Source organism: Saccharomyces mikatae, assembly GCF_947241705.1.
Source record: "Saccharomyces mikatae IFO 1815 strain IFO1815 genome assembly, chromosome: 12".
NCBI lineage: Eukaryota > Fungi > Ascomycota > Saccharomycetes > Saccharomycetales > Saccharomycetaceae > Saccharomyces > Saccharomyces mikatae.
This window is the reverse complement of record NC_079267.1, coordinates 320,639-341,595: the sequence shown is the minus strand read 5'-3', so window position 1 is coordinate 341,595 and position 20,957 is coordinate 320,639. Positions and strand designations below refer to the sequence as shown.

General features: G+C 38.9%; 12 protein-coding genes across 12 annotated transcripts; 6 read left to right on the top strand and 6 right to left on the bottom strand.

The window, feature by feature from the left end:
• Positions 1–404: 404 nt before the first annotated feature.
• EMP46 (Emp46p) lies at positions 405–1,685 on the bottom strand (the record flags this gene model as incomplete). Its single annotated transcript, XM_056224190.1, has 1 exon — positions 405–1,685. The coding sequence occupies one exon, from the start codon at positions 1,683–1,685 to the stop codon at positions 405–407; it is 1,281 nt and encodes a 426-aa protein (XP_056078133.1).
• Positions 1,686–1,992: 307 nt separating this feature from the next.
• Positions 1,993–2,844, bottom strand: SIC1 (cyclin-dependent protein serine/threonine kinase inhibiting protein SIC1; the record flags this gene model as incomplete). The annotated part of the gene is made up of 1 exon (XM_056224189.1): positions 1,993–2,844. The coding sequence occupies one exon, from the start codon at positions 2,842–2,844 to the stop codon at positions 1,993–1,995; it is 852 nt and encodes a 283-aa protein (XP_056078132.1).
• A 260-nt stretch (positions 2,845–3,104) lies between these two features.
• BOS1 (Bos1p) lies at positions 3,105–3,926 on the top strand (the record flags this gene model as incomplete). The annotated part of the gene is made up of 2 exons (XM_056224188.1): positions 3,105–3,107; positions 3,195–3,926. 2 exons carry the CDS (start codon positions 3,105–3,107, stop codon positions 3,924–3,926), a joined length of 735 nt encoding a protein of 244 aa, XP_056078131.1.
• A 115-nt stretch (positions 3,927–4,041) lies between these two features.
• Positions 4,042–5,799, bottom strand: FMP25 (Fmp25p; the record flags this gene model as incomplete). Its single annotated transcript, XM_056224187.1, has 1 exon — positions 4,042–5,799. One exon carries the CDS (start codon positions 5,797–5,799, stop codon positions 4,042–4,044), a length of 1,758 nt encoding a protein of 585 aa, XP_056078130.1.
• A 273-nt stretch (positions 5,800–6,072) lies between these two features.
• RPL10 (60S ribosomal protein uL16) lies at positions 6,073–6,738 on the bottom strand (the record flags this gene model as incomplete). Its single annotated transcript, XM_056224185.1, has 1 exon — positions 6,073–6,738. One exon carries the CDS (start codon positions 6,736–6,738, stop codon positions 6,073–6,075), a length of 666 nt encoding a protein of 221 aa, XP_056078129.1.
• A 465-nt stretch (positions 6,739–7,203) lies between these two features.
• Positions 7,204–7,704, top strand: BUD20 (Bud20p; the record flags this gene model as incomplete). Its single annotated transcript, XM_056224184.1, has 1 exon — positions 7,204–7,704. One exon carries the CDS (start codon positions 7,204–7,206, stop codon positions 7,702–7,704), a length of 501 nt encoding a protein of 166 aa, XP_056078128.1.
• A 331-nt stretch (positions 7,705–8,035) lies between these two features.
• Positions 8,036–8,629, top strand: RFU1 (Rfu1p; the record flags this gene model as incomplete). The annotated part of the gene is made up of 1 exon (XM_056224183.1): positions 8,036–8,629. One exon carries the CDS (start codon positions 8,036–8,038, stop codon positions 8,627–8,629), a length of 594 nt encoding a protein of 197 aa, XP_056078127.1.
• A 61-nt stretch (positions 8,630–8,690) lies between these two features.
• Positions 8,691–10,781, bottom strand: LAM6 (Lam6p; the record flags this gene model as incomplete). Its single annotated transcript, XM_056224182.1, has 1 exon — positions 8,691–10,781. One exon carries the CDS (start codon positions 10,779–10,781, stop codon positions 8,691–8,693), a length of 2,091 nt encoding a protein of 696 aa, XP_056078126.1.
• A 231-nt stretch (positions 10,782–11,012) lies between these two features.
• On the top strand, positions 11,013–14,240 carry RGR1 (Rgr1p; the record flags this gene model as incomplete). The annotated part of the gene is made up of 1 exon (XM_056224181.1): positions 11,013–14,240. The coding sequence occupies one exon, from the start codon at positions 11,013–11,015 to the stop codon at positions 14,238–14,240; it is 3,228 nt and encodes a 1,075-aa protein (XP_056078125.1).
• A 581-nt stretch (positions 14,241–14,821) lies between these two features.
• Positions 14,822–17,107, top strand: MEF1 (Mef1p; the record flags this gene model as incomplete). Its single annotated transcript, XM_056224180.1, has 1 exon — positions 14,822–17,107. One exon carries the CDS (start codon positions 14,822–14,824, stop codon positions 17,105–17,107), a length of 2,286 nt encoding a protein of 761 aa, XP_056078124.1.
• A 159-nt stretch (positions 17,108–17,266) lies between these two features.
• Positions 17,267–17,722, bottom strand: FYV7 (Fyv7p; the record flags this gene model as incomplete). Its single annotated transcript, XM_056224179.1, has 1 exon — positions 17,267–17,722. One exon carries the CDS (start codon positions 17,720–17,722, stop codon positions 17,267–17,269), a length of 456 nt encoding a protein of 151 aa, XP_056078123.1.
• A 285-nt stretch (positions 17,723–18,007) lies between these two features.
• Positions 18,008–20,905, top strand: PET309 (Pet309p; the record flags this gene model as incomplete). The annotated part of the gene is made up of 1 exon (XM_056224178.1): positions 18,008–20,905. The coding sequence occupies one exon, from the start codon at positions 18,008–18,010 to the stop codon at positions 20,903–20,905; it is 2,898 nt and encodes a 965-aa protein (XP_056078122.1).
• Between the last annotated feature and the right edge of the window lie 52 nt (positions 20,906–20,957).

Here is a 20,957-nt window from a genome sequence, read left to right as displayed (position 1 = left end):
TTTTGAACAGATTCTACTGCATTTAATTGGATTTCGATGAAAAGTAGTCACTAAAAGATGAATTGAGTGCGGCTACCTTGTTTCTCTTTGCCCTGTGTTTTCCGAAATCATCGTGATTCAGATCTGGAGAACTCCTCTGATCCGTAACCCCCCCCCTCCGACGTAGTACAGTCATATTCTGTGTCGAATGAATTGATATATACGCCAGTTGTGGAGAAACTTGTACTGTAAGGAGCCTTTTTTCGACAGACTGGCAGGCAGGATTAATGTTTAGCTGTTCTGCATATGTTTTTCTATTTTTTTACTTTGTTCCAGAGAAAAAACATAGACATATGCAATTATGTATTTAAGTATTTGATATATTTCTTATAGCACATACCATAATAACGGAAAGACACAAGGGTCTATAGAAGCTTGACTTTCTTGATGTCTTGATTGATTCTAAACATGTAATACGCTAGCGTGATCATGATGAAAATCAATATGGCCAACCATAGACTTACCTTTGAAAAGATCTCATCGGGACCGTTGTTACGTTCGCTATGCAGTTTCATTTCTAGTCGGGTCCTGTCTTGTTCCTTTATCAACTTGTCCAGGTTTGCATTCATCGATAAAAAGTCTTGGAATTTATCGTCATTTACGCCCGACCTGTATTCTGCTTCCTCAAGATCTAGCACTGGCCTCAAACGCTGGATCAGTTCGCGTTCATTCTCCACAATCTTGTTCATTTTGAGGAGTAATGGATTAATGTCATTTGCCATGATTTTTCCTTCCAATTTATTTATCTTCTCAAAAAGTTCGTTCTTTGTTATGCTTTCCCCCTTTTCAGAAAATGGCAACCTTTCCTTGAAACTCTCTTCACCACTTTGTGAGTTGATCACTTTTGTAACCACTTTAGGTTGCCCCATGGGGTTAACGTTGGGAATCAGTGAATCCTCAATGACCCCATCATAAAGCCTCATTTTCAATATCTCGAACGATTCTTTGGAGGCATCGTTGACAGCACTTGTCCCAATTCTAAGTGGGCTGTTTTCCATAAATTTAACTTTCCTTGTCTGAAAGCACACCCTATTGTCCATTTGCAACTTGAGAAGGTGATTATCCAGCGCATTATACGTCAATCTCAGCGTGGATGGAACCATGGAATCTTGGTACTGAAATAAACATGACGCAAAATACGGAGAGCTTTTAAAATCGAAGTTTTTAGACCCGTCATTCAAGTATGCTGTCACGCTCTCGCCCAACTTGTCATCTAACCGTAGAAGTATCATTAGACCATCAAACTTCTCAGAACTTCCACCAAATAGCTCAGTACCATCTTCCGCATTTCCTTGCTTTAACCAAAACGCAAGGCCACCCGTTGTACTACCTCTGAACCCAAAACTTCTAAATGTCCACTCTATTGTTATAGCGCCCTGAACTTTATATTCCGGTTTTAACCAAAGTGAACCTTTGGTACTCTTTCCCGGAGTTAAAACAAACCTGCCTTCTTCTAGTTTTGCTTTGTCCCTTAACACCCATTTCGAGAGCTCCTTTTGTGGATCTTTCACTTCTAATAAGTTTGGCAATGAGTATCCTTTATTCAATACCAATTCATCCTTCGGTGTTACTTTTGCCTGCACTATCCATATACAAAAATACAACAATATCACTCCAATGTTGTGGTAGTTCATCTTCCTTTGCATGGTTTCTGGCTTTGGTTCTGGAGTTTCACCCCCAAAGCTATTTAGGAGAAGCTGACTGTCTTTTGATCATTCTCCCCTAACTCGCTTTGACGAAATAGCATAGTTAAGTATACCACTATCCAGAAGGGAAGAAAACAAGAACAAAAGTAGAAAGGAAAAAGTTGAAAAATCCTGTTAATGTCGTAATATAGAATATCCTGTATATATTATAATATGTAGAATGTTAATGTTAATGCCCCCCTTTGCAAATAAATGTAGAATGAGTAAGTAAATTGAATAAAACCGCTCCAAATACCTTGTCATTTCTCTAATGCTCTCGATCCCCAGATTGAAATAACGCTTTTGGTTTGAATCTTCTTTTTTCCTCATCTGTTAACTTTCGTTTCTCTACCACTTCTCCCTTTTTATTGACATACGTTACAACATCTTCTATATCAGGGTTCTCCGTTAACAACGCTCTTTTACGTTCATTTCTAATTTCCTGGGTAATCAGTTCATCCGATACAAAGGGGTTCTTGTTCACCTGTACTGGCTTGATGATGTCATCTTCTTCGTCTTCACTCTCTTGACTACTGAAGTCGTTCCGCGGAGAATCGTTGTTCCAATTCTTGGCTAACTCAAACGTTATCACCTTGTCGCTGGGTGTACCAGGCACGTCTTTAATAATCTTCTTTCTATACGCCTGATCAGGTTGGCCTCTATCAAGTGGGAAATGTAGCTGCCTAGCAGAAGTAGGCCTACTGGGGGGGAGGAGAACTTGTTCATCTTCATCTTCATCTTCACCTATATCTGCATCTTGCTGCCTTGGAAACAGTATTCTATTTACATGGTCGAATGGTTCCTGCTCCTCCCTTACTATTCCATTATCGTGACTTTCAAATTGAAATAGAGTTCTCTTTACTGAAGATTTCGGAAACGGCGAGCGTTGAGGTGAAGTGAGCCCATTAAATGGCGAGGCCATACCCATGTTTGCGTTGGGAGGTGCTAGTAATGGCACGTTTTTGAAGGGCTTGGTAGTTGAAGGAGTAACAGGGACCAGATTCTGTGAAGGCTTTTGAGGGGTCCTTTGAGGTTGCATTATTCCATTGGAACCAGTATTGCCACTGGGCTGTGTGAGATACCTAGTGCCTCTGGACCTTGGTGGGGTGGAAGGTGTCATTGATCGTGTGGTAGTCCCTGCTTCTAGGGTTAAAATTGGGTTGAGCGTTGACTGATTTACAGCAGTTGTATCTTTATCGTTATATGCTTCTCTCTTTTTATAAATGCCAAAAGCTGCGACGCGAACAACGAGCCAGCCATTGAAATTTTCAATATGCTGGTTAATAATGGATAGGATCGACGCTGTTGATGGAGAAGGAAGACACGGCAGTAGTACGGATAGTATCGTGACTAAGATATATTGATTTGGGGGAGACGGGAATGGTATGTGTGATCGACGGATGCGTTTCTTTTTCAGCATTGCGAAGTAAGAGTTACTAACAAGGTATTTTCATCATTACAATGGAATAGAACGCCCTTTACAATCATGCTGTGAAACAGAAAAACCAACTTCAACAGGAATTGGCTAGATTTGAAAAGAATTCTGTGACCGCACCTATTTCTTTGCAAGGGTCCATTTCTGCAACTCTAGTTTCTTTGGAGAAGACGGTTAAACAATATGCAGAGCATTTAAACAGATATAAAGAAGACACCAACACAGGAGAAATCGATCCTAAGTTTGCTAATCGGCTAGCGACTTTAACACAGGATCTGCAAGATTTTAATATCAAATTTAAAAGCCTGAAACAATCGTACAACGAATCTAATTCCAGAACTCAGTTGTTTGGCTCAGGAACCTCGCCTGTTATGGACTCAGACAACCCCTTTAGCACATCAGAGACCATAATGAGCAAAAGGAACGTTGGAGGTACGAGTGCAAATGTTAAAGAAGGCGCTAGCAACGGTGGGGGACTACCGTTATATCAAGGGTTGCAAAAGGAACAATCTGTTTTCGAAAGAGGTAATGCTCAATTAGATTACATACTGGAAATGGGTCAACAATCATTTGAGAATATAGTGGAACAAAACAAAATTTTATCGAAGGTACAAGATCAAATGACAAATGGCCTAAGAACACTGGGTGTTTCTGAACAAACTATCACCTCTATTAACAAGCGGGTGTTCAAGGATAAACTGGTTTTCTGGATTGCGCTAATTCTCCTAATCATAGGTATTTATTATGTCTTGAAATGGTTAAGATAGAGCTAATCGCGTATTTTATATATAAATAAATAAGTCGTATATATACATGCATCGTCAATAGGGGTTGAAAAGATTGCAAAGTCTCGTTTCTTTAGTTCCATATTATTTTCCTATCTCACACCTGCCAATATATACAACTCTTAATGCCGTTAGTGATGACACGTTGGTGCTTTGCTAAGTGTAGGCTGCTGTTATAAATTGACTCCAAGTCTGTTGTATCCTGACCTGGCTTCAGGACCTCTGGAATGTTCATCGGCTTGGCATATTTCACGGTTTTCTTTCCAATACCTAGCTGGCCATGATCGTTATTACCCCAAGCAAGCACCTCATTTTCTTGTTCTGTTTCACTAAACACGCAGTGAGAGCCGCAACTCCAATTCTTCAGTCTTTTGTCATCCACTTTGATTTTTATTGGATCGTATTGCGAGTTTTTGAAAGTATTGTTACCTAGTTCACCAAAAAGTCCGTTACCAAACGCAAAATAATGATAGTCTGACTTCGAACTGGATTTGGGCTGACGAATGGTCACAAACGATGTTTCATCATCACAATGAATATCCACACATTTCCAGTTGGTCATACCTGGGAAATGCGGTTTAAAAGCGTGCATTACGGACCTTGGAAAAGAAACATATTCTAGATTATAAGAGATAGGTAGTGCCAATTGGCCAAATCTATTCCACCCAAAGGCATAAATTTCACCATGCTGGTCTATTGCTAGCGTATGGTAGGACCCGCACGCTATTTTTTTTATTTCTCTTCTGTGAACAACGTCGTCGCCTTCATATTTGAATTTATTTAGTAATTCAATCTCAAATAGTTCATTATTAGGAGGAAACTCATCAAATTGTGAGAGTGTTGGCATACCAAATTGTCCCCTGGATACTTGAGCTTGTTTTTGGTCATTCCCCGTGGCACACGAATAAGCCTTGCCTAAATTGGATAGCAGCACCAGATGATGGTTACCAGTGTCAAACTGTACTACACGGTTTTCTCCCTTCTTACCATTAAAAACTTGGCTTGTTGGTAACTTCCAAGCATATATTTGTCTTGTTTTCCATGGTAAAAGTTTCGACCTTCTTGATGATAACTTCGACGCAATGAGATTCGGAGTCCTGATCGGTATGACTAAAATTTCACCCTTTTTATTTAGCGCATATAAGTAGTCACTAGAGTACCTCATCGAAGTTAGATCTTGATCCGGTAATAACGTTTTTGTTTGCCCCAAATCATCCCACGATATCAGATCACCTTTCTCGTCAAGTGCGAAATTAGTGTTGAAATCGTCTGATGGAGCTAACAAGATGTCTCTAAATTTACGGTTATCCAAATTGGGCACTCTGATCGGGAACAAAGAGTCCTTAGAATGACACCTTCCCCATATATACACGCCAGGATGATCTATTCCTAGTTGGAAGGTGGGAACTTGAGGGATCTCTCTTAGTAGATGTTTGGCCTTTTGTCTAATTAGTTTCTCCAATGAATCTTGGCCGTTTTGCTCTTGCACTGCATTTATGCGACCACCATTCATCTTAACCAACCACCAGGATTTTAGTTCTGGCCAACGCAAATAAGCCGTTCCCAGCCCACCTACTACGAAGAGGATAAGGATTCCCTGCCCAACAGCAGACAATTTAGCCATTCTTTCCCATTGAAGTTCAGATTCCTTGGAAATCTGATCAGGTGATTTCTCAGGCCATTGGAAATGTTCTTTAGATAGTCTTTTCTTGGCTTTATATGCGCCATGATTTATATTTTCGGCAAATATGTCTGCTTCATCGTATTGAGGTTGCTTGGCATACCGTCTAATAGGCATAAGCCAGTTGAGACGGGGGAGACATTGGTGTGTCCTTTTCAAGAATCTGAATGACATTAGCGGTACAGGTCCCTGTTACTGGTTACTACCTTTTTGGTCCGTTCCCCCTTCAACAGTTTTGGATTCTTGCTGCTGATCATTTTTTTTTTTTGATGGCTTGCAGAATCCAACAGTCTTCCTTAAATTTAGGATGTATTACCCAACACGTTAAACCTTAAAAAAACACATAACTATATGCACTACAATAATGTATAGATATATTTAATGTTTAATAGACTAGCATTAAAAAATAAAAATTTTTTTTTTTTAGTTTGTTCAGATGTCGATAACTTAAGCTTGAGCAGCAAAGTATTCTGGGAATTCTCTCATGTTGTTTTCCAAAGAACCCTTCTTGGACAAGAACTTAACGAAAGCACCGTCGTCCTTGACTTCACCAGCTTCTCTCTTCTTCAAGTATTCTGGTCTGTCCAAGTTGGTGAAACCCCATTTCTTAGACATAATGATCTTTTGTTGACCTGGGAACTTGTATCTGGCTCTTCTCAAACCTTCAACAACAACGTCCTTGTTGCTGTCCTTGGTTCTGACAGAGAAGATAATTTGACCAATGTCAACACGAGCAGCCAAACCGTGAGGCTTACCCCAAGCACCTCTCATACCTTGTTGCAATCTATCCGCACCGGCACAGGACAACATTTTGTTGATTCTCAAGACGTGGAAAGGATGGACTCTAACTCTTAAGTGGAAAGCATCTCTACCAGAAACGGTGGTCATGTACTTGTTGGCACAAATACGAGCGGCTTCCAAAGCTTCAGAAGACAATTGTTCCAATTCGTTGGAGACCAAATGGACACACAATGGGAATTCATCGACGGTAGCCTTCTTCTTACCCAAATCGTAAATTCTGATCTTAGAGTCTGGGACAGCTCTGTTGTATCTAGACTTTGGGTAAGGCTTGTTCTTTTGGTATCTGTAACATCTAGCTGGTCTTCTAGCCATCTTGAATTAGTTATTTGATATACTTTTCTTGCAACTTAAGATTCCAATAAAACCAACTGCTAAAGAATACGTATAATGTCGCTCCTTGTGAACTTCTTCTTTTTATAAACTATCCTCTAGAGAAGCTTTACTCTCAAACCTTGGGTGAAAAGTTTCCTTAGTCAGCATCATTACTCGAATCACATTCGGATCAGAGACAAATCTAAACGAAAAAAAAATAGCACAAAATGTAAGAATGTAAAGAGGTACAGGTGTTTAAAAACCGTCCCCGGAAACTACTGTTATTTCCGTTTTATTTCTTTTTCTCCATTCTGTGGAAAAAATTTTCTATTTTTTTTAGCCGGCAAAGGGAGAAATGTAATGAAATTCGCAATTATATATGGTAGATAGCGACCATGAGATGAGATGAGATGAATAGAAGGTGGTTAAACAAACGTAAAAGCAAGAAAAGAACCAGGACAAATCATGGGTAGATATTCGGTGAAGAGATACAAAACCAAAAGAAGAACACGAGACTTGGACCTGATCTATAATGATCTGGCCACCAAGGAATCAGTACAGAAGCTTTTAAACCAGCCATTGGACGAAACCAAACCAGGTCTCGGTCAGCACTATTGTATACATTGTGCCAAGTACATGGAAACCGCCATAGCGTTGAAAACTCATTTGAAGGGTAAGGTGCACAAAAGAAGGGTCAAGGAGCTGAAGAGCGTCCCCTACACACAGGAAGTCTCTGACGCTGCTGCGGGCTACAACTTGAACAAGTTTTTGAACCGCGTGCAAGAGATTACACAAACAGTGGGCCCAGAAAAGGAAACTAATGAAGCTTTACTGAAAGAACACCTGGACACTACCTTGGCAAACGCCGCAACTACAGAACCTACTTTACCGTGGGCGGCCACTGATGCTGAACCAAATACCACTGCTATCACGGAGGCTGAATCCACTGCCACACCTACAGTTTAAGAATAGGAACCACAATCATAAACGAAAATAGGCATGTACACTTTTTTATACTATACACATTAAAGCGACTCGAATCGCTCTTGCCGCGAAACGCAATAAAAAAAAAGATACGCAACAAAGAAGAAAAGTTGAAAAATTTTCAGTTTTTTTTCCATTTCTTAGCGATGAGCATCGACAATTTTATACGTAAATCAATGGTTAGATAGATAATATTAATTTTACACAAAAGATTTTTGCCTCGATTGAAGTGTCGGTACGGATTATTGTCTCGGCAGGCCAACCATTTTACATATTTTGTACGCTCTGCATCTCTGTATGGCACCGGTAGGTCATGAAGTCAAGTAAACTATTGGTCCAGGACGCTAAGGATTACCGCTTCAATCCGTCAATACCGTTGAGAATTTATCTGAAAACATGCATCGGCATTTTGGAAAAGGCACAGTATGCGTTCCAGGTTAACGATTTGTCACTAGCGTTTATTTATTATTTTAGATATGTCGATTTATTGACTAATAAGCTATCTAAGCACCCTGAATTATCGTTTATGGATCCGGTATCGTCATCCTCTATCTATAAAAGAGAGTACTTGCAACTCATAAAATTGGAAGTACCTGCAGTCTGCAAAATCATCGAAAGCTTACGCAGACAAATTGACTCTCAATGCAGTAAATTGCAAACATCGCTGGCTAACAATATAGCCAAACCGAACACGAACACGAACACAGGCCCTGTGCAGGTAGAACAGCGGTCGCTGCCGAAAAAATCGTTCGATGAATATAGCTTCAATCAATCAATTTCCTTTTTCCAGCAAATTTCTAATACACAACTTAACACCGCCACAAACCCGCAAAGTCAGGATGCCACTCGGGATGAAGCTTACAGGCTGAACTATCCAGAACTACCACGCCTCACATTCTCCACATAGCATAATCTTTCATACCATACGAACATACATAATCTTACATACATTATACATGATCACTCTGTTACAACACTTCTTCTTTTCTTGGCCTTGACCACTGCACTTTGGCTGGTATATCCAATAGAGTTGCGTGGGCCACAACTTCATCCTTATGCGTCATCAATTTCGTTAGCCTATTCATCTTGTTGGTTAACTTCATCAAATATAGTAGGTTTAGTGATAACAGTACTAGTATCACTATGTTTACCCAATTGAACCGCCATCTGTCGTCTCCCATCTTCGAGATTTCTATCTCAGCTTCAGGCTTCGACTCTGGCTGTGCTGACGTCAATTGGGGTACAGCCACTTTTCTTGGAGATCCAAAAGAGGTAACACTCGGCAAAGTCTTGAGTGCATCTGCCTTTTCTTTACTTAGTTCCACATATTTCTCCACGAATTCTTCCACTAACTTTACCAGATCCTTCGTTGCACTAATTTGTCCATTTTTACAGTTGCTCTCCACCATTGGTTTAATCCAACTGGATGCATTCCAGTCCACCCAAAAACTTATCTTTAATATGCAACCTTGCCCCTGATCATCCCACCGAAACATGTATCTTGTTCTGGTGCTGAAACTGGTACCGCTCGGAACATTTGGTGTTCTCGTTATACTTAAAACATTGATATACCTTTCCCAGTCACAGTGTAAAAGAATCTCTGTTACTTGACAGTTTGTAGATTTGGGTCCCACGGGGAAATGCAACTGTTTGGTGTATTGGAATTCTCTGTAGTGCTGTCCATCTTTATTGACCTTCTCGAATGTCCCAACATGTGAAATGTTGGACGAATCTTGAGTCTTTAAAAAGTTCAATTCAAAAGTGGGATTATCTTCATTAAACATGATGATGAAAAGTAGGCCCGGCGGGACGTTAAATTGACGTTCCAGTAGTACGTATTCATTATTTGCCTCTGGATTATACGGGAAATCCATTGTGTCTTCCACATGGAACGGCCCATCGTATTGGAATGGCGCGTTTGGCTTCAACCTATATACGTTTCTACCATAATATGTCGCTGAAGAACCCAACGAAGATGCTGACGACGACGATGACGACGACGGAGGGGAAGAGGTTGGCGATGCGCCTGGCGTGCCCATGTAGTCATCTACCGACCTTATGGCTTCCTCGATGATCATGTCGTTCTCACTCATATAGGAAGCTCTGCTTGTTGGTTCAGTAGTCGTTGTTGATATGAAATCGTTATATGCATTGGTAGGAACATTATTGAATATAGAAGAAGAAGTCGACGTTATGCTCTTTGACTTGGAGATTCTCTCATCAACCTCCAAGACGTCATTAACACTGGTTAAATTTTTCTCAGACCAAACTCGTGTAATCAAGTGGAAAACATCGTCTCTTGCCATGAACCCGGAAAAGGTATATTTGTTGCTCAAGGTTTCCACGGAGATGGCGCTTGAGTTGGTGGTTACCTTATCTAAATATTTAATCTCATTCAAGGGAATCTGTAACTTGGCCATCCAATTTAATACAGTCGAATTGAAACATAAATGTGTATTGGAGAGGTAAATCCTGCCCTGATATGGAAACTCTCTATGAAAATAGCAGAAATAATCAGCAACAAGTTTCGTTTCAGTGGTTAAGGATTTGAACATTTGATGGAATTTTTTGTTAGCCTCCTCGGATGCAAATTTAACCTCTATATCCTTAACTTCATTCGTAACTGTATCTTGTGAATTTGACTTTAAAGAGAATGTGCTCAACACGGTATCAAAAAATGACGATCTCGATGAACAATTAGAAATAGATGGCCTTTTGATATCTCCGTCAACGTAATCACTGTCTCCATTTGCAGAAGTGGCCATGATAATATTATTTACAGACGTCAAGGCTGTCTCGTCACCTCCCCGGTGATTGTCCAAAATGGAATTCACATCAGATAAATGTGGATCTGCTGGTGAGGATTTCAACCCATTCAATGGTACTGAACCGTCTCTACCGGGCGAAATCAGCATGTGTTCGGTAGAGGGCTTCTGGAAGCCCTTACCCTTAATTAATCTTCTCGCATCATCCGCCCCAACATCTTCAACTGTCGACTTTACTGCATTCAACTCACTATCCATGGTGTTACTGAGCTCACGCAAATTATCCCCCCACATCATGCAATTCAGCATATGATACTCTCATCACTGCGTTCAAATGCCTCTTAATGCCACTAAATTTGATCAGTTTGTCCCGCTTATTGTTAACTAAACGATTGTCCCATCGCACGGCCCCTGCTTCAAGTAAAAATGGTGAATTTTTCAATTGTTTAGTAAAGGTCTGTTGTAAAGATCGCCAAGAAGGGAGGTAAGACTGGCAGGAAAGTATAGGGTTTTCTTGGCTGGGCAATGACTACCACGATAGGTTCCCCACAGATGCTGGCTAATGAGGAGAGACTTTCTAACGAGATGCATGCGCTGAAGAACCACTCCGAGCAGAATGGGCAAGAGCAACGGGGTCCTGTTAAAAACACCCAACTGCATAGCCCTTCAGCAACCGTTCCAGAAATCACAGGTCCTCAAAAAGAGTCCTTGGAAATAGTACCGAAAAATACAAGTGCAGCAACCACAATAAGTGTGCCTCCGCCAGCGTTGCCCCATGTTGAGATTAATCAGGTCAGTCTGGCGTTGGTAATAAGGAACTTAACAGTGTTTACTATGAAGGAACTTGCTCAATACATGAAAACCAACGTACACACTCAGACAAACGAGCCCAACTCTGCAAAGAAAATACGGTTCTTACAACTGATTATATTCTTGAGGACACAATTTTTGAAACTGTACGTGCTTGTGAAATGGACTCGTACAATAAAACAAAATAATTTTCATGTGTTAATCGATCTGTTGAACTGGTTTAGGATGACGAACATGAACGTTAATAATTGTATCTGGGCTTTGAAAAGTAGCCTGAACTCTATGACTAATGCTAAGTTACCCAATGTGGATTTGGTCACTGCTTTAGAGGTCTTGAGTCTTGGAAGGCCTAATTTACCCACACACAACTTCAAATTAAGCGGTGGCAGCGATTCCATAGATATGGTGGATGGGATGGCCAAAGTCCCCATAGGGTTGATTTTACGGAGATTAAAAGATTTGAATTTGGCTGTCTCGATAAAAATTGCATTAATGAACATTCCTAAGTCATTAAATAACTATCGTATCAAGAATGGTAGAATACACTTTACTGTTGCTAATGAATTTGAAATACAGTTGTCAACTGTTAACAGACAGTCCCCTCTGTTTTTTGTTGACTTGAAGCTATTATTTAACACAGAGGCTGAGCAGAGCGTTTCAACGGTAACGGCGGCTAACTCTCCCAGTGGAAATAGGGAAAGCAATGATGAACAGTCAAATTCTAACGGCAACAACTTACCTTTAAACAAACCAAGACTGGAAAAATTGATCAACGAAATTCTTTTGAAAAGTAATGATCCACTGTTATCTCTATATAACTTCTTACACAAATACGTGTTGACATTACAGTTATACATGGTTCATAGAGAATTTTTAAAACTGGCCAATGGCGGCAAGTTTTCAAAAAGTAATTTGATCCATAACTATGATTCTAAAAAGAGTATTATCACAGTTAGATATTGGCTGAATGGTAAGATGGACAGCAAGGGTAAGATCACTATTGGTATTCAAAAGACAACAGAAAGTCTTATTTTGAAATGGGACAACCAGAGTGCATCAAGGGCCAAAAATATGCCTGTAATTTATAATAATATTGTATCGAATATCGAAGGGATTTTAGACGAAATTATGTTCAACCATGCAAGGATTATCAGATCGGAGTTGTTAGCAAGGGATATATTTCAAGAAGACGAAGAAAACCCGGATGTTTTATTGTTTCAACTTCCCACAACATGTGTCTCGATGGCACCAATTCAACTAAAAATTGATTTGTTGAGTGGGCAATTTTACTTTAGAAATCCGACTCCGCTTTTATTGAAGTACGCCTCAAAGGTTAATAGAGCTGAGAACCCAGAGGAATTGGCGAGAATACTACAGCAGTTAAAGTTAGACAAGATTATCCACGTTCTAACTACCATGTTCGAAAATACGGGATGGTCATGTAGCAAGATTATTAAAATCAATAGGCTTATTAGGACTCATGTGAACACTGAAGGCGACGGCATTGTCAAGAAAGAAAGTGACAACACTGCTACTAACGATGTTTCGTTGTTATTACAAAGAGATTTATTCATCAGGCTACCACACTGGCCTCTCAATTGGTATCTAATTCTGTCGATAGTATCTTCGAAAACATCATGCGTAGTGGAAAAAAGAATTGGCAAAATTATCTCTCAACGTGGGAAATGGAATCTCAAATATTTAGACAATTCTAACGTAATGACTGTCAAGTTAGAGTCAATAACCTATCAAAAAATTATGATATTGCAGAGGACTATTCTAAACAGAATCATAAACCACATGTTGATTGATTCTTTGAACCAATTAGAAATTCGTAATAAGATTTGTTCTTCTGAAATGATCAACGACAAAAAACTACCTCAATATATTATTCAAGGAGATAATATTAACGATAACATATCGATCATAGCATTAGAATTAGAGTCATTTCTGGAAGGTTCCAAAGCACTGAACTCCATACTGGAGAGTTCCATGTTTCTAAGGATAGACTACTCTAACTCTCAAATACGATTGTATGCTAAATTCAAAAGAAACACAATGATGATACAATGCCAAATTGATAAACTATACATCCACTTTGTACAAAAAGAACCACTAGCCTTTTATTTGGAGGAGAGTTTCACAAATCTTGGCATAATTGTGCAGTACCTTACCAAATTCAGGCAAAAGTTGATGCAATTGGTTGTATTAACAGATGTTGTGGAAAGATTGCACAAAAATTTTGAGTCCGAAAACTTCAAGATAATCGCGTTACAACCGAACGAAATTTCGTTTAAGTATCTCTCCAACAACGACGAGGATGATAAAGATTGTACAATAAAGATATTAACAAATGACGATTCTATTAAAAATTTGACGGTTCAACTCTCACCTTCTAATCCACAACACATAATCCAGCCTTTCCTAGATAATTCGAAAATGGATTATCATTTTATTTTTAGCTACTTACAATTCACGTCATCCTTGTTTAAAGCTTTAAAAGTAATTCTCAATGAAAGAGGGCGCGAATTCCATGACGATGGAAGCGAATACTCCACTATGGTGAACATTGGACTGCATAATCTAAACGAGTATCAAATAGTATACTATAACCCTCAGGCAGGCACTAAAATCACAATATGTATAGAATTGAAAACTGTTTTGCATAATGGCCGTGATAAAATTCAATTTCATATCCATTTTGCAGATGTGGCGCACATAACCACGAAATCTCCCGCTTATCCAATGATGCATCAAGTTAGGAATCAAGTCTTCATGCTGGATACCAAGAGGCTGGGGACACCAGAAACTGTTAAACCTGCCTTTACATCCCATGCTATTCGTCTGGGAAATGGTGTTGCTTGTGACCCCAATGAGATAGAACCTATCTTAATGGAAATTCATAATATTCTCAAAGTGGACTCGAATGCCAGTTCATCTTAAAATGACCAAATAAGCAACGGGCAATCATCCCTCAGCGGATTGCCAACCACTCCCCTAAACTAATTCCATATAAAATTGAGAACTGTATAAATATATACATAAATATATCCATACACACTAAAAAGACATATTCACACTAGCCCGAGAATAGGCAATACTTCTTAGCATGAACAAATCAATTACCCAAGGGGGTATTGCTTTATCACAGCCTAGAATAATCGAGCCTGCTCATGTTAGCATCCGCAAGACTTACGCCCTAATCAAATAAGTGTTCGTCTTGAAGCTGTCGAAGCCTTCAATGGAAATAGAGATTAGTCATTGGGCAATACTAAGATTATCATTGAGCGGCCATAATGGAAGGGAAAAAGCGGAAATTTTGAACTAAAGTACGTAATAAATACATCTGATCTCTCTCATCTTTATTTATAATTCGACTTTAACGATCTTATATTTCATTTACTGTGGGGGGATTTCTCAAGTGACCGAAATTTCCAAGACTGAAATATCTAAGAAAAAAAATTAAGATCCAGTAAAGGAGATTGATTCAGAAAGGTTAGGGAGCATACCAAAATAACGCCAATATGAGTGTCCAACCGATTATGTGGATACCTCGAAGAATGATTCGAGGTTCTATCCCCTTTGTTACCTGTTCAAAGCTTTGTTTAGGTCTATCGAGAAGGCCCTTCCATGGAAGTTCATTGGCTCGTTCTACATACGAGGAAGAAAAGGTTTTGGTGGACGAAATAAAACAACAACTAACACCTGCTGATATTGAACGATGTAATAAACTGCGCAACATCGGTATATCAGCTCATATCGATTCTGGTAAAACCACGTTTACTGAACGTGTGTTATATTATACTAAAAGAATCAAAGCCATTCACGAGGTTCGTGGTAGAGATAATGTTGGAGCTAAGATGGATTCCATGGACCTTGAGAGAGAAAAAGGTATTACTATTCAGTCTGCCGCCACTTACTGCTCCTGGGATAAAGAGGGTAAAAATTATCATTATAACTTGATCGATACTCCCGGCCATATTGATTTTACTATCGAAGTGGAGCGTGCCCTTAGAGTATTGGATGGTGCTGTTCTGGTTGTTTGTGCTGTTTCAGGTGTTCAGTCCCAGACTGTGACTGTGGATCGTCAAATGCGTAGATACAATGTTCCTAGAGTGACTTTTATTAATAAAATGGATCGTATGGGTTCAGATCCTTTCCGTGCCATTGAACAACTTAATTCGAAGCTAAAAATTCCCGCCGCTGCTGTACAGATTCCTATCGGATCGGAATCGAGTTTGTGTGGTGTCGTGGATTTGATCAACAAAGTTGCTCTTTACAACAAGGGTGATAATGGTGAGATCATAGAAAAGGGACCTGTTCCTGAAGAGTTAAAACCATTGATGGAGGAGAAGAGGCAACTTTTGGTTGAAACTTTAGCTGATGTAGATGATGAAATGGCAGAAATGTTTTTGGAAGAGAAGCAGCCTACTCCGCAACAAATTAAGGATGCTATTCGTAGGGCCACGATTGCCAGGTCATTTACACCGGTTTTGATGGGATCTGCGTTGGCAAATACTGGTATTCAGCCAGTTTTGGACGCTATTGTAGACTATTTACCCAATCCATCTGAAGTATTGAACACAGCACTAGATGTAAGTAACGACGAAGCCAAGGTTAACTTGGTTCCTGCGGTGCAGCAGCCATTTGTTGGCTTGGCATTCAAATTGGAAGAAGGCAAGTATGGTCAACTGACTTATGTTCGCGTTTATCAGGGGCGTTTAAGAAAGGGTAGTTACATTTCTAATGTAAAGACTGGTAAGAAAGTGAAAGTAGCAAGATTGGTGAAAATGCATTCCAATGAGATGGAAGATGTAGATGAAGTTGGTTCGGGTGAAATCTGTGCTACTTTTGGTATTGATTGTGCTTCTGGTGACACATTCACGGATGGTAGTGTTCAATACTCTATGTCATCCATGTATGTTCCAGATGCCGTTGTCTCTTTGTCGATTACGCCAAATTCAAAGGACGCATCAAATTTCTCAAAGGCTTTGAACAGATTCCAAAAGGAAGACCCTACATTCAGAGTAAAGTTCGATCCTGAATCTAAAGAAACAATCATTTCTGGGATGGGTGAATTACATTTGGAAATTTACGTCGAAAGAATGAGACGTGAGTATAACGTAGACTGTATCACAGGTAAGCCACAAGTTTCCTATAGAGAATCCATCACAATACCGGCAGATTTTGATTATACACACAAGAAACAGTCCGGTGGTGCTGGTCAATACGGTAGAGTGATCGGTACCTTATCCCCTGTGGGAGATATTACTAAGGGCAACATATTTGAAACTGCTATTGTTGGTGGACGTATACCAGACAAGTATTTAGCTGCATGTGGTAAGGGTTTCGAAGAGGTATGTGAAAAGGGACCTTTGATTGGTCATCGTGTTTTGAACGTTAAGATGCTAATCAACGATGGTGCTATCCATGCAGTTGATTCAAATGAATTATCGTTCAAAACAGCTACAATGGCTGCGTTCCGTGACGCTTTCTTGAGAGCGCAGCCAGTGATCATGGAGCCCATCATGAATGTTTCAGTGACATCACCAAATGAGTTTCAAGGTAACATTATTGGATTATTGAATAAATTACAAGCTGTAATACAGGATACCGAAAATGGACATGACGAATTCACACTAAAAGCGGAATGTGCTTTGAGCACGATGTTTGGTTTCGCTACCTCTCTGAGAGCCTCCACTCAAGGTAAAGGTGAATTCTCGTTAGAGTTTAGCCACTACGCTCCAACAGCACCTCATGTTCAAAAGGGATTGGTATCTGAGTTTCAAAAGAAACAAGCCAAAAAATAATCATGTTCCTTATAAATAAAAGAATCTTGTAAATAACAAACCCAAAAAGAAAGAAATAAAAGAAAGACGGAAATAAAACTAATATACACACTAATTAAGTAACTTTAAATAATAATATCTTTCTGTAAATACACAAATGACAACAACAGTAAATATCATTCAGGAAGTATAAGTATCATCAGTCTTGATTTTATCCAGAAGGTCCTCTATCTTTGGACCCATCAAAGGTTGGCCCGTCCGTGTTCTTTGGGTCAATTTCTTTTTCCTCTCTTCCCTCATTTGAAATTTCTCTTTCGACACTCTAATTTTCTCCAATTGTTCACTTCTTTGCTTGTATATTTCATCCCTTAGCATTTTTTTTCTTTGTTTCTTAATCTCCTTCTTCTCGTCAATTTTTTTCTTTCCCTCTATTGCCCTAGCTTCCTTCATCTTTCTGACAGATTCTTTTGCCCCAGTTCTGGTCTCCCTTTCTGGTACTGTGTACCCTTCATCCTTTAGAGCTTTGAGATATTCCTTCCTTAGCCTGGTCTTCTTCGTAATACTCCTCTGAATCTCTTTAACCTTATACTCCCTAGTAAACTTCTTTCTATTTTGACTTTGCTTTGCTGTACCCATACTGATTTTGCTTAGTTGATTATTGATTACCTTGCTGTAATAATCGCGGATAAGCATTTCTAATACTATTGCGATGAGGTTCCATTTTGAAATTTTTCATTGTTTGATGAAAAAGTAACGTTTCGGGCCAATAGAGAAACAAAAAAGTTGTAGCGTAAGTTAAGGTAAAATTACTAGACCAACGAAAACAGTCTTGATATAGGGAGGAGGCCACGACGGTACAGAAAGTTTCGGATATAAGTGTCTGAGAGTATAGAGTATACTAGACGACGCTTTTTGGCCATTATGAAAAGGTGTGCTCCGGCCGTATTAAGAACTTACAATTATAAGAAGGGCATATGGAGTACTGGCGTACCCAATCATATAAAAAAGTTGCTTCGAGATAAATCGACCTCACCTTTATGCTCACAGGATGAGAGTAGTTTGATGTCATTCTTTATGGCGCGCCGAAACGTTCCCCTGAAGTCGATTGGCACTTCGGTAACGAAGAAGACAGAAACATCAATAGCAAGCAACTCTGCTACCAAATCATTTGAACGACAGTATCTTATAAACTATCTTTATCGGCATCAAGCCTATGGAAATGTTATAAAAATTGCACAGAACTTTCTTTATACCTCTATCGGTTCACAAAGGGTGCTAAAGCAGGATGCCTCATTACCTGAATTGAAAAAGTTTCTCCTCTCGTTGCTGATTTTACAAAGAGGTATCCAATTAGATCAAGCAATGTCAGATATAATATTCCAGTTTTTGTTAACACAAAAGACAATGGTTGTAGACCTGATTAATTCTATTTTCTCGAAAATGGTTACGATGAATATGCACGGAGAAGCAGTGTATAAATGGGTCAAGTGGATGAGGTTAGTTAATGGTCATTGTGAATTTACTAACTATAAGGAAAATAGAATAATATTGAGAAACTTTCTATCTTTCATGAGACAGTCCAATATTCACCACGATTTCCTATATTATCTGAAGGCTGTTCAGCTCACTCAGGGGCCGGCAATAGCGTCTCAATTTGCAACTACTTTGATGTTCTTATTAACTTATATTAGAAGATTTTCTTTGGCGAAAACAATTTGGAGCTACAAATGTGAACATAACTTACCAATAATAAGTTCTGACCTGACGTGTATTTTGAAGACATATTGTCACATGCAAAAATTCTCTTTAGTTCCACAAACATATTGGAAGTATCCAGATGCTCAGCATGACCAAGATCAGTTTGATTATCTTTTAGTGGCCCATTCTAAGCTGCATGATTGGAATGCTCTACAACAACAGTTCAATGCTCTTTTTGGTATTGGTAAGCTACCTTCCATACAACATTACGGTATTTTGATGTATACTATGGCTAGAATTGGTGAGCTAGACAGTGTCAATAAACTCTATACTCAACTATTGAGGAGAGGCATGATACCGACGTACGTCGTTTTACAATCTTTATTATACGCGCATTATAAAGTTGGGGATTTTTCAGCCTGCTTTACTCACTTTGAGCTATTCAAAAAATACGACATAGCGCCTTCAACAGCCACTCATACCATAATGCTAAAAGTTTATCGTGGTCTAAATGACCTAGATGGTGCGTTTAGAATATTGAAAAAACTAAGTGAGGATCCCAACGTGGAAATTACGGAAGGCCATTTTTCCTTACTGATACAAATGTGCTCCAAATCTACAAATTATATGATTGCTCAAGAGCTATTCAATCTTATGACTGATCATTATAGCATTCAGCACACTGGAAAAAGTGTCGCGGCATTGATGGATGTATACATTGAAAGTAAGAAGGAAACAGAGGCCATAGCGCTATTTGAAAGATATGTGAAGAATTTGTCTCGGAGAGACGGTTTAATTTCTGTATACAACAAAGCGATCAAAGCGTATATTGAATTACGGAACGTTAATAAGTGTGAAGAGATCTTCCATAAGATCACAGATTTAAATCTGGCTGTTGACAGTGAATTTTATAAGATGATGATGAAATTTTTAGTTATACTAAATCGAGATTACGAAACGGCATTGAATATTATAGATGAATTGGTTAAGCATCCTGTGATTAAAGTGGACGCTACACATTTTGAAGTTTTAATGGAGGCATATGACAAAAAAAGTTATCGTGATGGTGTAATTAATCTGTACAAAATAATGTCACAAAACAAGGTTCCAGCAAACTCCAAAATATTATACTTCATATTGAAGGCTGTTACCAAAAAAAGCCTACAAAATAACGAAGAAATCAAAGAAACGATAAATATGGTAGAAGATATTATGAAAAACGCCGCCAATGGAACTCTTGACGTTACGTATAACAAACTACATCCCTCGGTGATGACATGGCCTATGAGAATGATTGTTAAGCATGATAGTCCTCAACGTGCTTTAGAATTATACAATCAGTACAATCAGCTTTTCTTCAAGAAGCACGAATGGGTATCAACTAATAATAAGTTTGTAATGATGAGATCATTATTGGTACTATTAGCTCAAATTGAACAATGGAAAGATTTTGAGACACTATTCACTAAATATATGGATCGTATTGAAAACATTGAAAACCTGCCATCATCTACAACGCCGAATATTAAGTTTAGAAGCCTATTCAGTGGACTGCTCCCTTACAAAGTAAATCAATTAGTCGCAATGAACAAAATCAATGAACTGCCCCTGCTGTGGAAAACGTTAAGGGAGAAGGGTTTTGTTTTAGATAACATTTCGTGGAATAGCGCTGTAAACGCATTATTTAAGGATTCAAGGACCCTCTCATATGGTATGAAAATTGTTGATGATACACTAATTCATGGATACGACTTGATTCATAAGTTTAGACTATTAACGAAACTATCCGAGGACACTACGCACTCAACTGACAAATCTTGGCAAACATTGGAAATGAAGGAAAAAAATACTTATAAATTTCAACCCAAGTTGTACTTGAAAAGTGATACATATAACAGTGTAATGAGGCATTTGGATATTTATTTTGACGCTATTGACGATCTGAAGACACTAGAAGATCAGATACGTGATTTCATATCGAATTACAAGTATTTCATGAAAGACTACTTATTGAAACCAAGAGGCAACGTTAGTAAATGGGAGCAGATTGAAATGCGACATTCCTCCTTCTTCAAAGAACTAAGAAAATCTAAAAGAGTACTGCCTGCCAGTAAATTCTAGAAAGTGCATATTTCATATTGTATAATCAACTGCATATATATCAAGAATCATG